Source organism: Cherax quadricarinatus, chromosome 6, assembly GCF_038502225.1.
Source record: "Cherax quadricarinatus isolate ZL_2023a chromosome 6, ASM3850222v1, whole genome shotgun sequence".
Taxonomy (NCBI): domain Eukaryota; kingdom Metazoa; phylum Arthropoda; class Malacostraca; order Decapoda; family Parastacidae; genus Cherax; species Cherax quadricarinatus.
The window spans coordinates 21025408-21042424 of NC_091297.1; the positions used below are offsets into that span (position 1 = coordinate 21025408).

Below are 17017 nucleotides of genomic sequence, written 5' to 3' on the forward strand. Positions count from 1 at the left end.
ATACGACATTTAATGTGCCCAAGAGATTATTATGTATTATTATTATTATTATTATTATTATTATTATTATTATTATTATTTTTTTTTTTTTTTTTTGTTTTTTTTTTTTTTTTTTTTTAACAAGTCGGCCATCTCCCACCAAGGCAGGGTGACCCAAAAAGAAAGAAAATCCCCAAAAAGAAAATACTTTCATCATTCAACACTTTCGCCTCACTCACACATAATCACTGTTTTTGCAGAGGTGCTCAGAACACAACAGTTTAGAAACATATACATATAAAGATACACAACATATCTCTCCAAACTGCTAATATCCCGAACCCCTCCTTTAGAGTGCAGGCATTGTACTTCCCATTTCCAGGACTCAAGTCCGGCTATATAAAAATAACCGGTTTCCCTGAATCCCTTCACTAAATATTACCCTGCTCACACTCCAACAGATCGTCAGGTCCCAAATACCATTCGTCTCCATTCACTATCGAACACACTCATGCACGCCTGCTGGAAGTCCAAGCCCCTAGCCCACAAAACCTCCCTTACCCCTTCCTTCCAACAATTTCGAGGACGACCCCTACCCCGCCTTCCTTCCCCTACAGATTTATATGCTCTCCATGTCATTCTACTTTGAGCCATTCTCTCTAAATGACCAAACTACCTCAACAACCCCTCTTCAGCCCTCTGACTAATACTTTTATTAACTCCACACCTTCTCCTAATTTCCACACTCGAATTTTCTGCATAATATTTACATCACACATTGCCCTTAGACAGGACATCTCCATTGCCTCCAACCTCCTCCTTGGTGCTGCATTCACAACCCAAGCTTCACACCCATATAAGAGTGTTGGTACTACTATAATTTCATACATTCCTTTCTTTGCCTCCATAGATAACATTTTTTGTCTCCACATATACCTCAATGCACCATTCACCTTTTTTTTCCCCCATCAATTCTACGATTAACCTCATCCTTCATAAATCCATCCGCTGACACGTCAACTCCCAAGTATCTGAAAACATTCACTTCTTCCATGCTCCTCCTCCCCAATTTGATATCCAATTTTTCTTTATCTAAATCATTTGATACCCTCATCACCTTACGTACTGGCCAGGTTGTGGCAGCCACCACCAAAATTCTTATTTAGTGGCTAGCTGGTCCAGTGGCTAACGTGACGGTCTGGAGTTTTGAGACACTTATCGTGGGTTCTATCCCCGCCCGTGGTATGGTTTGTTTGTAGGTAGTAGGTTGGTGGACAGCAACCACCCAGGGGGGTACTACCGTCCTGCCAAGCTAGTGTGAAACGAAAGCCTGTAATTGTTTTACATGATGGTAGGATTGCTGGTGTCTTTTGTCTCTCTCACAAATATGCAAGATTACAGGTATATGTCTTGCTACTTCTACTTACACTTAGGTCACACTACACATACATGTACATTTTTATTTATACACACTCATCTGAGTTTTCTTTGATTTTATCTTAATAGTTCTTGGTCTTATTACTTTTCCTTTTATATCCATGGGGAAGTGGGATAAGAATCTTTCCTCCGTAAGCCATGCATGTTGTAAAAGTCAACTAATATGCCTGGAACAATGGGCTAGTAACTCCTTTTCCTGTAATAATTACTAAAAAGAATAAGAAGAAAATTGTCAAAGTGGGAAGTCTGAATGTGCGTGGATGTTGTGCAAATGATAAGAAAGAGATGATTGTGGATGTTATGAATGAGAAGAAGCTGAATGTCCTGGCTTTAAGTGAAACAAAGCTGAAGGGGGTGGGAGAGTTTCAGTGGAGAGGAATAAATGGGATTAGGTCAGGGGTTTCAAATAGAGTTAGAGTTAAAGAAGGAGTAGCAATAATGTTGAAGGATAAGTTATGGCAGGAAAAGAGGGAGTATAAATGTATTAATTCAAGGATTATGTGGAGTAAAATAAAGGTTGGATGTGAAAAGTGGGTTATAGTAAGCATATATGCACCTGGAGAAGAGAGAAGTGTAGAGGAGAGAGAGAGAGAGATTTTGGGAAATGTTGAGTGAATGCATGGAGAGTTTTGAACCAAGTGTGAGAGTAATGGTGGTTGGGAATTTCAATGCTAAAGTGGGCAAAAATGTTGTGGAGGGAGTAGTAGGTAAATTTGGGGAGCCAAGGGTAAATGTAAATGGGGAGCCTTTAATTGAGTTATGTGTAGAAAGAGGTTTGGTAATAAGTAATACATATTTTATGAAGAAGAGGATAAATAAATATACAAGGTATGATATAGCACGTAATGAAAGTAGTTTGTTAGATTATGTATTGGTGGATATGTATGTCATGTGGGTTTTCGATAACGTGGATGGGGTAAGAATACAGTGGACCCCCGCATAACGATTACCTCCGAATGCGACCAATTATGTAAGTGCATTTGTACGTGTATGTTTGGGGGTCTGAAATGGACTAATCTACTTCACAATATTTCTTATGGGAACAAATTCGGTCAGTACTGGCACCTGAACATACTTCTGGAGTGAAAAAATATCGTTAACCGGGGGTCCACTGTACTCACGTAGGCTGGTAGTACGTATAATATAACGGAAAGTATGGGAAGCGCCAACAGCCGACCTGCCTCTCTCTGCTCCCTATCTTCGACTGACCCACAAGTGCCTACAGGGTGAGCGGTGTTTGAAATCATGCTATGGTCAGCAGCAACATAACAGTCAGTGATTCACAGAGACAGTTGGTAGTGAGTCATCTACTGGTACACTGGTTACTGGTAACTGGTTACTAGGAACTGGTACTACTACTGAGAGCTCGGCGACGCTAACGTATGTCGTCTCGACATACAACTAATACAACTAGAGACGGCAGGTGTACGGCTTGGGCTGATTCTATACAATGTCAAAGTACACTACAATTTAACATTATAACATACATAAGTAGAATATTGGAATGGAAGCTTACGTAATTAAAGCTGTTGAACGATCACACAATAGCAAGGCTGACCATAGCAAAGCAACTGACACGCAAAATTTGTAAAGCGTTGGCAAAGTTGAATGCAATGCCAGACAGCAAGCTACACTCTGTTCCACAAGATTGACCGTAGCGAAGTGAGCACACCGAACAAGCTAGTAGCGAGCTGTTGAACGATCACACAATAGCAAGGCTGACCATAGCAAAGCAACTGACACGCAAAGTTTGTAAAGCGTTGGCAAAGCTAAATGCAATGCCAGACAGCAAGCTACACAATTCTCCTGCTTCCAGCTTCACCCTAGGCTCAACCCTTTCTCTAAGTCCAGCTCCAGCTCTTGGACAGGCTACCCATATTACAACCCAGGAGTCCAAATGGCCTGTTATCCTGGGTGTAAAGGGAGCAAAATAAACACAGTAGAAAACTTTTGACTTATATTATCCTTCACCAATTTAGAACAGAAGTCTGTACACTATATACACTATGTACAGCAATAGGTATTAGTGCACTCCACAGTAAGCAAGGCAGAATAGAAGCCACTAGAGAGCAGACTGTGCTTCAACCAGCTCTAGAATGGGAATGACAAGGGCAGACAGGAGAATGGTACCCACATAACCTCTGCGATTGCCAAAACCATCTTCTCATTGGCTGGAACCTGGGTACTGGTTGAACGACGGGGCCCCATCGTCAACCCTCAGTCGCCTGGTTTGCTGGTTGGGGGAGATAGCCTGTAAATGAGGGTGTGTACATGTGCTGAATAAAGGTTATGTACTCTTTGCATGCCACATGCACTAAAGTTATTATAATATTGTTTACCAATATTGTTTACAACAATAAACATGCACAAATGTTGTATAATACTAATGTATTATATATTTACATATGTACAGTCACTGGACATGTTTCTAGAACTGCTGCAGCCTGTGGAAGTCCTTGAAACATGGTATCATGCACAGAGGTACCTTACATCCCTCGCACACAAACCGAGTGTCTTTGCGTCTTTGTTCCTGTTGTTTTGTTTGTGCACAGACAACATTTGTCTTCTGAGCCCATTTCGTCTTAGTTGCACAAAGCTGTATTAGGAAGTGATCACCTTCCCTCCTCAAATGCTTGGGTATTTCCTGAGGAGTTCAAGGACGGTTTTGTATAGCAGGTGTTGTTACCTGGTACTTCAATATGAGTTGTCTGACAACAGAGAAACAAAATTCACCATACGGTGGTCTGTTGCCGGTCTTTATTTGGTACATGTTATATGCATTGAGCATTGAAATGTCCATGAGATGGAAGAAAAGTTTCACGTATCACTTGTAACTCTTACGAACACAATCGACAAAGCCAATCTGCATGTCACATTTGTCAACCAAACGCATGTTTTGTGTATAATCAATCACTGTTACTGGTTTTTGAATACGTTCATTAGTCACTCTATCAACTTTGCCACTGTCTTTCATTTCGTTAGGGTGAATGGTTGTCAACAATGTGACGTCTTGTTTGTCATGCCACCGGAATGCCGTGATGTCATTGGCAGTAAACACCTGCACCTCACCAGCACGAGTGCCTGTGTTGAACCTGGGCACGTGTTTATTAGAACACACTGTGCCACACACATCTGTCATGTTCACTCTCAAGAAATCACTGAGTAAAGGGCTTGTGTACCAGTTATCAGTATATAATATATGACCCTTACCAAGATAAGGTGCCATCATGTTTCTCAATACATCACCCGAGATACCCAATAACATCTTGGTATCTTTTAATGTTTTACTTCCCGTGTATACAGTAATATCCAGTACCAGGCCACTGTCACAGTCACAAACAGTTTTATACCAAAGTGTTTCCTCTTGCTCGGTATATACTGCTTGAACGACAGTCTACCTTTGAAAAAAATCGAAGACTCATCAATTACAAGATTCTTGAATGGATAAAAGTACATGTTGTTTCAGATACATAAAAACATTTCTAATCTTGTATAACCTGTCACTTCTGTCAGGCCTGGTTTTGTCAGAGAAGTGCAACATTCATAACAGTAACATAAACCTGTTCACTGGGATGATTTCACTGAAGGTCGGGGTACAAATTAGCTGATCTGTGGACCAGTGTGATTTTATATTATGCTTATAGACATGAGGCATAAGCATTATTGTTGCAAAAAGCAAATACATTTCAGCCACAGTTCTCTCTTTCCACCGGTGTAGTCTTGACTGTGGTGATATGATCGTATTTGCCATTGTGTACTCAATATACTTGTTACTTTCCCTGACAATGATTTCCATCAAGGGCTAGTCAAAGAATAGTTCAAAGAACTCCAGTTCATTTGCAGTGTTTCTAAGGGAACAAGCTGATAGTATACCACTTTGAGAGTCGTCAAACTGATGGGGAGTGGGAACAAAATTATAATTTTGCTGCCAATCCCAGATGTGGTTTGCTGGTGGATACTGGACATCATAAGCTGGTTGTGGTTGTGATGTAGTGGTGGATGACACTCCGTTTTGTCCTTGAGCTGAGGAGTCAGCGGCGTGGGTCCCAGCCTGGGCTGGTGAGTCATGCATGGCCGTGGCACTACCATCACCACTACCACTATCACCACCAATACCACCACCTACTGATGCCTGTGGTCTATCCATGCCAAGTGTAACCACATCATCCTCACTTTCACTGTCTATTCCTGGTGTAAGGCCACGGGATGTACTCCGTTCCCTGGGCACTGCATAGGGAACACTACCTGAGCTCGTGCAGCGGCATATATACCGACACTTCACTAGTGAATATGATTCATCACTATTGCTACTTGAATGATCATCAAGAGCAATAAAATCACATTCCACATCACTATCATCATCATTACTGAAGTCTGAGGCCTGGCCACGTGAAAATATTAGTTTCCTCTTGTGACGAGGTACAACTGATCGTGACTGAGACGTGCCCACACCAAAGGTAGAAGGTTGAGGATCGTCAGGATTTTCTGCACTATTTTCGATAGCCTGGTCATTGCTTTTGGTCAGTAATCGATCAAAGCCATAGAATTCTTCTTTTCCACTTCCATCAGAGTCAGAACTATCAGTTAGGAAGAGGAGAGTCCCAGTTTGCCTTGGAGTGAGAGCTGCCTTGCCGCGAAACTTGGTGAACAAAACTTACTGAGGCGGTGTTCCCACAATGCCATGCGGGTGCCTAGAATTTTTGTTTACGGCTCACACACCACGCAGACCCATTCTCTCAGATGTAGGCCTACCAGCCTTCTCTTGCTAAATTTGACACCGCTAGAATTTTGGCATAGTTCTATGGTTTGGACCCTCAACATAAAGCCGTAGATCTATGGCACGGACCCTGAAAGGGTTAAAAGTGGACAAAAAGGGCGATTCGCTTTACAACGATTTCTGTTTTACGGCGGTAACCTAGAACCTAACTCGCTGTATAAGTGGTGCCCTACTGTATATTGGATAATAACCCATTTAGACTGATATATTTAAGTTATAGAGTATGTTTGTGTGTACACTTTAGGTTACTAAATAAATGGTAATGTTAATACAAAAATATCCCCATACTGAGTCACTAGAGAACAAGATATGTGATTAAAGTATAACTTAGAGTACAGGGATACTTTATTGAGTGCCTTGGCTCATTGCTACATTGTATAAGCGTGGAAGAAAATCTTAAATCTCATGAACCGTTAATAAAAGTTGTATAGTACCTATATGTTTAATTAATTATGACATAATGTGTAAAATTTTAATAAAACACTCCTTTTGATAATGATAACCATTTTCTCCTCTCTGAAGAAAAAGCTCCGTCTGCTGAGTCATCAAATGTGGGCACACCCGTAGAAACTGAGGTTGCAGCATTCTTCTCCACCAAGTATGAATCTGTGACAAGCATATCACTCTCTAAGACAGAATATTGCTTACACTTGGCTCATGATGCTAGCTGGGAGAATTTAGCTGCTGCAGTGTCAGATAATTCTGTGACAATACTGAAGAGAGAAACACTTCAAAATATGTCTAGTTTTGAGCCTCATGAAAAATGTATCACTGGGTTAAGATTCACTCCTAGCAGCAATAATCAACTTTGGACCAGCAGTACTGATGGCTTGGTGAAAATGTGGGATATTAGGTCTAATAAGTGTGAAAAAGAATTTATAGGAAAGACTAAAAATTCATCTGTATTAAAACCTGTTACTTGTTTTGATATGTCATATAATGAAAGGATATTATGTGCAGGGACTGAATTGGTTGAAAGTGAAGCTTTTCTTTTATTCTGGGATATACGTTCTGATAAAGTGTTAGGGAGCTATTGGGAATGTCACACAGATGATATCACCCAGGTTAAATTTAACCCTTCACAGGAAGATACTATGGCAACAGCTGCTACGGATGGACTTATTAATGTGTTTGATATTTCACAAAAGACTGAGGGGGATGCTCTTACATATTGCATGAATGCTGAAGTGACAGTTGGTAAATTGTCATGGTTGAGCAAGAATGGCCGACATGAACGATTATCTGGAATAACGGATATAGAGTCTTTGCAGTACTGGGATATCAGGGAGGCTGCACCTTTGTATAAGTACAGTAGAGGAGAGGTATGTAATGCTATGAAGTCCCTAACACCAGATGAATGCTATCTGGCCTCAGTGCACATGTCAGGTGATGGGGATAATCCTGTTGTACTGACTGGCATTTGCACGGAGGAAGCAAATAATCATCTCTGTACTTTGAAACTTGATACTCACACTGGACAATTGAAGCCACATGGGTATTTTATTTCTAAGCAGCACTTGCTAATGACACGGGCAGCTTTATACCACGTTGGGGCTGACTCGTTTGTCACTGCAGGAGAATGTGGGATAGTGAGGGTGTGGAGGCCAGGGTCCACTGAATGTGTAGGCAAAACCTCTCTTACCAAGCTCACCAAAAACCAGAGATCAAAACCTTACTAGCTTAAAATAGCTTAGTAATATTAATTTGTTAAAATAAGAATTGTGATATTAAGACACTTTACACTTAAAGAATATTGTCAAAAATGTTGACTAAGGATGAATTATGAACATGTTATGGTACCATAAGCTCAGGAATAGTTGTTAAGTAAGCTTGGTCAGTTTCAGAAGACTGCTTAGTTAAGGTTAATTAGATATAATGCTTTAATGATATAGTGATTAGTTAAGCATTTAAGAATGTTCAGAGATTACTTCCAACAAAATTCACTGAAATATACCAATTCAGCAATGCTTTAGTAAGAGTCCAGTTATTTTGTATTAATGAACAGTTCAATATGAGTATGTTGTGAAATTTCTCCTTTACTGATAGCTAAACAAAAGTGTATTACAGTATTGTATTTTTTAGGTGTTACTTTAATATGCAAAAAGTTTTTGAGGAGATACATTATAAATTCATTATTTTAAAAATATTTGGATATCTTTGAATATAAATAGACTTAATCATTCTGTGGAATCTGCTGTGAGTAATTCGTCTGTGATCAAAAGGTTCCAAGATTATAAATATGCTGTATAAATTTTGCAGTTGTTGATGATTTATACAATTATGTAATTTTTGTATAATGCTAATTTTTGTTATAGATGGAGTAATGTTTTAGAATAATTACCAGTGTTTGTTCTTAAGTAAAATCTCATAAACAGTTGTATATAAAATAATGTATTTTCATACCTGCATGTTTTCATTATGTTTTAAAAGTCTGGAAGTTGTGTAAGACATTTTCACAGATAAACTTAGGAAAATCAAGTATTTTACCATATAAACTCCAGATAAATTGTAATGAATGATCATTTATTCGTTTTGTCACATGTTTATGTATAACAAGGCAATACTAAGCTTATGCTTATTAATAATAAATACTTCTGTAACAGCTCACTTCTTTCATTTTTCATAATATACCATAAAAATTTTATTTTTTTAGATTCCATGCACTGAAAAATACTGTATTTCAAAACTACCTTTAATAGTTGTTTAAATACATGTGAAGTGCTGTATCATTCTTTTCTTGCAAACCTTTTGAAATCTGTGTACTGTACTGTAATTATCTAATAGGGTCATCAAGGATTTTCTAGTGAAAAATCTTGATTCCATCTTTTTTTTTTTTTTTATTTTATTAGAGATTAACCCTTTCAGGGTCCAAGGCCAAAATCTGAAGGGGTGCCCCAGTGTCCAAGAAATTTTGAAAAAAAAAAAAAAAAAAAAAAAAAATTACAGAATTAAAGATATTTTTGTGAAGGTAATCAAACAAAAAATTGTTTTTTTCCTGATCAGTACTTACATAGATACAGCGGCGGGAAGTTGACCCAAAATGGCCGGATGGCGGCAACATCAGCGACTTCCGCAAAATCTCATTTTTTTTATTTTACGTTTTTTATACTTCTTTTCTATTTTTTTTCTTTTTCTAGTAACATTTGTGGCCTGTGAAACCAATATAATGTATATTGTTTAACCCTTAAACGGTCCAAAGAGACTGACGTTCAAATTCGTAATGCTACAAAAGTAGATCTACTTTTTTCAAATATAACCCAAAAAAAATGTAGATAAAAGTTCTTTTTACACGTTTTCAAATATAAAACAAAAAAAAAAAGATCTACATTTTTTTACATACTTTCAGATGTTGAAAAAAAGTATATATACGTTTGGACCATTTAAGTGTACACTCATTGTATTCAACACAATAACTGCACTAATTTGTTTATCAGTATATTGCTTACAAAACTTATTTACAAGTTTGTTGTAAACAAAATGATGAAAATATTAGTGTGTTATTGTGTTGAATACAATGGTATCATATAGTACCATATGGTACAATGGTGCCATAGGGTGCAATGGTACCATATGGTACAATGGTGCCATAGGGTGCAATGGTACCATATGGTACAATGACACCATATGATACAATGGTACCATATGGTAGAATATGGTACAATGGCACCATTTGGTACAATGGTACCATATGATAGTGGTACCATATGGTGCAATGGTACCATATGGTGAAATGGTACCATATGGTACAATGATACCATATAGTTCATTGTACCATATGGTACTATTCAACACAATAAACACTAATATTTTCATTATTTTGTTTACAATAATTGTTTACAACAAAAATATGCAAAAATGTTGTACATAGTAATGTTCTATTATATATTTACAAATGTACAGCCACTTGACATGTTCCTTGAGGTGGATGACAAAGCACTTTGTCTTGGAAACTGCCGAGTCACTAGCTAGCTTGCGTCGTCACTCAGTCTTGGCTGGTGCCTGGTGGCATCAATATCTCCAACTGACCGTATGGTACATGGTATCATATGTTACAGCATACCATATGGTACATAGTACTATATGGTATAGGGTACCATATGGTGCAGGGTACCATATGGTGCAGGGTACCATATGGTGCAGGGTACCATATGGTGCAGGGTACCATATGGTACAGGACACCATATGGTACAGATACAGGGATCCCTATGGAAATAAGTCACCCTGACTTTTCTGGGTTATCCTAGGATTTTATACATATGCTGCTATGTATGATAATCTATGTAACTGTATTTGTGTGCACCTGAATAAACTTACTCAAGCACATGTGGCATCGTGAGTTTATTTAGGTATACACAAATAAAATTATCATACATAGCAGCATATGTTTGGAGAACCTAGGATAACCAAAAAAGTCAGACAGACTTATTTCCATTAGGGTCCCTGCACCCTGTACCATATGGTACAATGGTACCATATGGTTCAAAACCATAGAATTCCTCTTCAGATCCACTTCCATCAGTCTTCGAACTTTAAGTTGTAAAGAGGAGAGTCAGAATTCGCCAGGAGAGTGAGTGGGGAGTGAGAGCTTCCTTGCTGCCAGGCATGATGAACAAAGCTACTTTGGTGGCATTCCCACAGTGCCATGCAGGCATCCAGATTTTTTCTAGTGTGCACACTGACCACCCAGACCCATTCTCTCAGATGTAGGCCTACCAGCCTTCTTGCACTAAATTTGACCGCTAGAATTTTGGTGTTGATCTACGGTTTGGACCCTCAACGTAAAGCCATAGATCTATGGCACGGACCCTGAAAGGGTTAATTGTGGTAGGGGACCTAAATGCTAAAGTACGAGAAACATTTAAAGAGGGTGTGGTAGGAAAGTTTTTGGTGCCAGGTGTAAATAATAATAGGGGTCCTTTAACCCTTTCAGGGTCTGTCCCGTAGATCTACGGCTTTACGTTCAGGGTCCAAACCGTAGATCTACGTCATGAGCTCAGCTCACTCTGATAAAGAGGGAGTTGGGAAATTTGGGCCTAGATATGAGAGAATACATCTATGTGGTATGTGTGCACCACATAAAACAAATCCTGCAGCACACTGTGTATAATGAGAGAAAAAACTGAGACCGTGATTTTCGATTAAAACAGCGACTTTGCAGTGTTTTTCATATGTTTTTTATAGTTGTATTTGTGATTTCTTGGTCTCATTTGATAGAATGGAAGACATATTACAGAAATAGAGATAATTTTGATTGGTTTTATCACTGGAAATGGCTTGAAACTGAGCTCAGAGTGGCGGAAATGTTAAATTTTTGCCGATGTTCAAGAGTAAACAAACGACCTCACACGTCTAATACACGCCAGCTGGTGGGTCTAATATACATTCACAAATGTGGTGATATTTATACAATTATTACAATATTGCATAACAATAAATCTTCTATTTTTTTGTGTGAATAAAAAATTGAAATGGAATTTATTTGTAAATCCTCAGAACATAACTAATGAACAGAGGAAATGTTAGTTTAGTGCCAGGAATACCTACATTGTTTATTCTGGACCCTATTTTGAAATTGGAATATTTTGAACTTTGTGTTAAATTGGCCAAATTACCAATTTCCAGTCACTTTATTTTGTAGTTGAAACAGTTGACTTGGCGATTTCTTGTGCTCAGTCGATAGAATAGAAGTAATACTAGTGAAATAGCTAAGAATTTGGTCGACTGGAATAATGTAATTGGCCTAAAATGGGAGTCAAATTCGGCAAAATCGCCGCTTCGTAAATATCGCTGACACATCAAAATTCACGAGAGCATAATTTCATCAATTTTCCATCAAATTTCGTACTTTTTTTATTACATTCACAAAAAGATTCTCTACCATTTCATAAGAAAAAATAAAATTTTGTTTTTTTTTGAAAATTCTTGGGCACTTCAGATTTTGGCCTTGGACCCTGAAAGGGTTACTTGAACTTTGTATAGAAAGGGGCTTGGTTAGAGATAATACATATTTTAAGAAAAAGGGGATAAATTAGTATACAAGATATGATGTAGGGCGTAATGACAGTACAGTGGACCCTCGTTTTTTGTAAGCATCGGAAGTCATAATTTTTGAAAATCGTAGTTTTTTCGTCAAAATATTGACTCGTGAATCGTCGTTCATCCCTGACGCGTATACACAGCCCAGAGTGGCCCCACAGCCAGTGTACCATTGTTTATCAGCGAGTGAGGACGATCTCGTGTGTTCGTACGATACATTTCGTAATATTCCATTCGTTTTAGTGCTTGCAACTGCTAAGTAAGCCACCATGGCCCCAAAGAAAGCTCCTAGTGTCAGGCCTTTGGTAAAGAAGGTGAGAAACATGATAGAATTCAAGAAAGGACTCGTAGCAAAGTACCAAAGTGGAGGAGGAAGAGAGAGGGGAGAATGTACCTTCTTCAGTGATTCTGCGATATGTATGATACTAAAGTAACAGGAGTTGAGAAAGGCTAAAGCACCAGCCAGTGATAAAGTGTAGCATTAACAGTGTAGCAAGTAAGTTAAGGGATTAATTGATAGAAAAAGGACAGCACGAACCTAACTCCCCCACTGTTTGAGTTATATAGGGCGACTGACAACACTGCCGCCTCCACCCCTACTATGTACGGCTTATGCTCTCAGTGGCCCTTATACATCCAACAACAAAACACAACACCACTCATGACATACGTAATGACATTTTTTATTCACTCTAGAGTATATGTCATGTTTCTATGTTATTAATATTCTTTGTCATATTAGATGAATTTTGATAGATAAATAAGCCGTAGAGTTGATATTAGTGTCATACTGAAGGACTGTCTTGTCCTGTCTCCAAACACACTCCCCTGGTGCTGCCACAATTCCTAACGTGTAATGACATACACATATTTTATTCATACACCAACAAGAGTCTTCAATAAAGGTAAGTGTGATGTTATTGTTTTATTCATGTCTCATTGTTTTCTGTGTATGTAAATCTATATTTCACATAAAAAAAATATTTTTTTGTTAATACTTTTTGTCTGAAATGGATTAATTGGATTCACATTATTTCTCATGGGGAAAATGGTTTCACAAATCGTCAATTTCGCCATTAGTCACACTCTCTGGAACTAATTAATTAAGAAAAATGAGGGTCCACTGTAGTTTGTTGGACTACGTATTGGTAGATAAAAGACTGTTGGTTAGCCTTCAAGATGTACATGTTTATAGAGGTGCCAGAGATAGATCACTTTTTAGTTGTAGCTACAGTGAGAGTAAAAGGTAGATGGGATACAAGGAAAATGGAAGCAGCAGGTAAGAGACAGGTGGAGGTTTATAAGCTAAAGGAGGAGGCAGGGTAAGATATAAACAACTATTGGAGGATAGACCTCTTCAAGGGGGGCTCCTTGGCTCAGTGAAGAAGCTCTTACCTTTGAAGAGTTTCGAGAGAGTAACTACTCTCGGAGCCCGGCCATGGGCCAGGCCCATCTGGTGCTTGCCTGATCAACCAGGCTGTTGCTGCTGGAAGCCCACTGCCTCACCTATCCATCACAGCCTGGTTGATCTGGCACCTGGTGAAGATACTTGTCCACTTTCCTCTTGAAGGGTTTTATACTTGTTCCAGTCATGTTTCTGATATCTTGTGGTAAGGTGTTGTATAGTCTGGGACCCTGGATGTTGATACAGTGTTCCCTTATTGTCCCCACTGCACCCCTGCTTCTCACTGGGTTGATTTTACACTTTGTCCCATATCTCTCGCTCCAGTATGTTGTTATGGTAGCGTGCAGATTTGGAAACAGGTCCTCGAGTACTTTCCAGGTATATATTATCATGTATTTCTCTTTTCTCCGCTCCAGTGAGTACATATTCAAGACCTGAAGATGTTCCCAGTAATTTAGGTGCTTTACTGGCTCAATGCAAGCCGTAAATGATCTCTGTATTTGTTCCAGCTCTAATTCTCCTGCTTTGAATGGGGCTGTCAGCAATGATCAATATTGTAAATGAGGGAGCACTAGCGATTTGAAGAGTGTCACCATTGGCATTATTTCCCTTGTTTTGAAAGTTCTCAATACCCACCCTGTCATCTTCCTGGCTGTCGTGATCTTTGCCTTGTTATGTTCCTTAAAAGAAAGGTCGGCTGACATAATTATTCCCAGGTCTTTTATGTCTTTCATTTTATTTGGTGACCCCTCTTGAGTTTTGTATATAGTGTTCCTATTGTGTTCTTCATTCTTTCCATACCTAAGTGGCTGGAACTTATCTCCATTGAACATTATGTTGTTCTCCACTGCCCTCTGGAAAACCTTGCTTATGTCTTACTGTAATTTTTCAGTGTCCTCTACCGTAGTGAGTTTCATGCTTATTTTAGTGTCATCTGCAAATGATGCAAAAGTGTGATGGGTGTTTTTATCTATGCTTTGAAGATGAGAAACGGCAGAGGTGCCAGGACAGTGCCTTGGGGCACTGAGTTTTTGACCTTGCTGATGCTGGATCTTGCTCTGTTTACTACTACTATTTGTGTTGTGTGTGTTAGGAACCCGAAAATCCATCTGCCTACCTTCCCCGTAATGCCCATGCCCCTCATTTTGTGCAGTATCACTCCATGATCACATATGTGAAACACCTTTGCAAAATCTGTGTAAATCACATCTGTTTTGGTCTTCTTCCAATGCCTCTATAATTCTGTCATAATGGTTCAGCAGCTGTGACAGGCATGATCGTCCTGCTCTAAAACCATGCTGGTTTGGGTTGTGCTGGTCCATGAAATTTGTATTCTGCCATGTCATCACTCAAAGATTTTTATGATGTGAGAAGTTAGGGCTATTGGTCTGCAATTTTTAGCTAGTACTCTACTACCTCCCTTATGCAAAGGAGCTATGTCTGCACTCTTTAAGTTCTCCAGTATTTCACCTAGATTTAAGCTTTCTCCAAAGAATACTGAGGGCTCATGCTAGTGGTACTTTACACTTCTTTATAAATAGAGCATTCCATGAATCTGGTCCAGGTGCTGAGTGAGTGGGCATGTTGTCCATTTCTTTTTAAAAATCTATAGGAGTTGTACTAATGTCCATTAGTTGGTCTGCATGGCCTTCTGCTGGAGTGAAAAATATTTCTGCATTTTCTACCTTGCTGTCATTTAGTGGGTTGCTGAACACAGACTCATACTGTTCTTTTAGGATTTCACTCATTTCCTGTTCATTGTCAGTATATGAATCTCCTGTCAATAATAGTCCAATTGGATTTTGCATAGGAATAAGAAATATTTTGGGTTTCTTGCAATATCCTGTATGGCCCTTTGTTCCCTTTATACTTCTTCTGTGAGGTATGACATCCTGAGTTTTTGCTCTTAATTCAGTGATCTCTTGGCTAAGCCTGTCTTTCCACTGTTGCAACATATTTGTGCTTTTAAGCAACTCGGTAACCCATTTTTTTCTGTACCATCTCCTATGCTCACTCTATATATCTGATCATCTTCTGGGTTTCCTCAATGGTAGGTGCTTCATACATATCCTGTATGCTTCTGTATTCAGCTTCTCTAGGCACTGGTGGGGATTTAGGGCACTCATGTCTGATTTCCAGGATATGTCTGATAGCTCTTGGTTTATTTTTTCCCAGTCAATTCTGTAGTTGTTAAAATTAAACTTACTGAACATCCCGTCTCTAACATTGGTGGTGCAGTTCTCTAACCCTGAGTTAATACTTGTTTGAACTTCTATGATGTTGTGATCAGAGTATATTGTTTTTGTACCTGTTATATGTCTGATAAGATCCTAGTTGTTTGTGAATATCAAATCCAGGGTATTTTTATTTCTAGTGGGATCAGTTATCTGTTGGCTCAATGAGTACTTTTCACAAAACCTCATTAGTTCCCTGGTATAATATCTTGGCCCAGGCCCGTGCCTTAGGCCTCAGAGGCAATCTACCATTTTTCCTTAAGAACTTCTTAATTGAAAGACATTTCCGTGTTCAGGTTAATAATATGCTTTCCTCGGACTTTGTCCAAGCTGAAGGTATCCCCTAGGGGTGTGTTCTTCCGTCCAATATTTGGTCATTGCTTTATGTCAATGACTTCACTATAGCTTGTGTAGGCACTGACAGTCACCTCATTGCAGTTTTTGTCCAGCATGTGGTAAACCGTGTCTCCAATTGGGCCACCACTCATGGGTTTAAATTTTCTAGTACTAAAACTCGCCAAATTACTTTCACTAGATGTTCTGTCGTCTCTGATGATCCATTTTACCTATATGGCTTGTGTATCCCAGAATGTGATACAGTTGGGTTTCTAGGCTTTCTGTTTGACTGTAGGTTATCCTGGAAACTTCACATTACCTCTCTGAAGGCAACTTGTCATAGCCGGCTCAACCTCCTTAAAACCCTTGCTCGCCTTTCATGGGGAGCTGATTGTAGAACTCTCGTTCGACTACATTCAGCCCTAATTTTACTGAAACTCGATTATGGCAACCAGGTATATCCGGTGGCCTCTCCTACAACTCTCTCTAGCCTTAATGCCATCCATCACCAGGGATTACGTTTATGCCTCTGTGCTTTTCGCTCTTCACTAGTTGAGAGCCTCTATGCAGAGGCGAATATTCCATCCTTGTCAGATCGCCATGATGCTCATTGCCTTCGCTATTATATTCGCTCTCATGACTTCTGCAATCCTTCCACATATAGGATAGTCACTGATGTTAGTAAATGTTCTTCATTTATTCGTCGCCCCAGTTTACTATGTCTCTTCTCTCTTCGCCTACATTTGCTCTTTCCTTCTCTTCATTTACCACCTTTCTATATTCATGTAGCATCTCACTTTTCCCTACCCCCTT

General features: G+C 39.1%; 1 protein-coding gene across 1 annotated transcript in view; it reads left to right on the forward strand.

Annotated features, from left to right (window-relative positions):
• LOC128692587 (WD repeat-containing protein 89) overlaps positions 1-8795 on the forward strand; it is a 44398-nt gene extending 35603 nt beyond the window's left edge. Inside the window, exon 2 of the mRNA XM_053781764.2 lies at positions 6716-8795. Coding sequence (XP_053637739.1) covers positions 6716-7872 — 1157 coding nt within the window. The 3' untranslated portion in view covers positions 7873-8795. The remainder of the gene's footprint in view (positions 1-6715) is intronic.
• The last annotated feature ends 8222 nt before the right edge of the window (positions 8796-17017 follow it).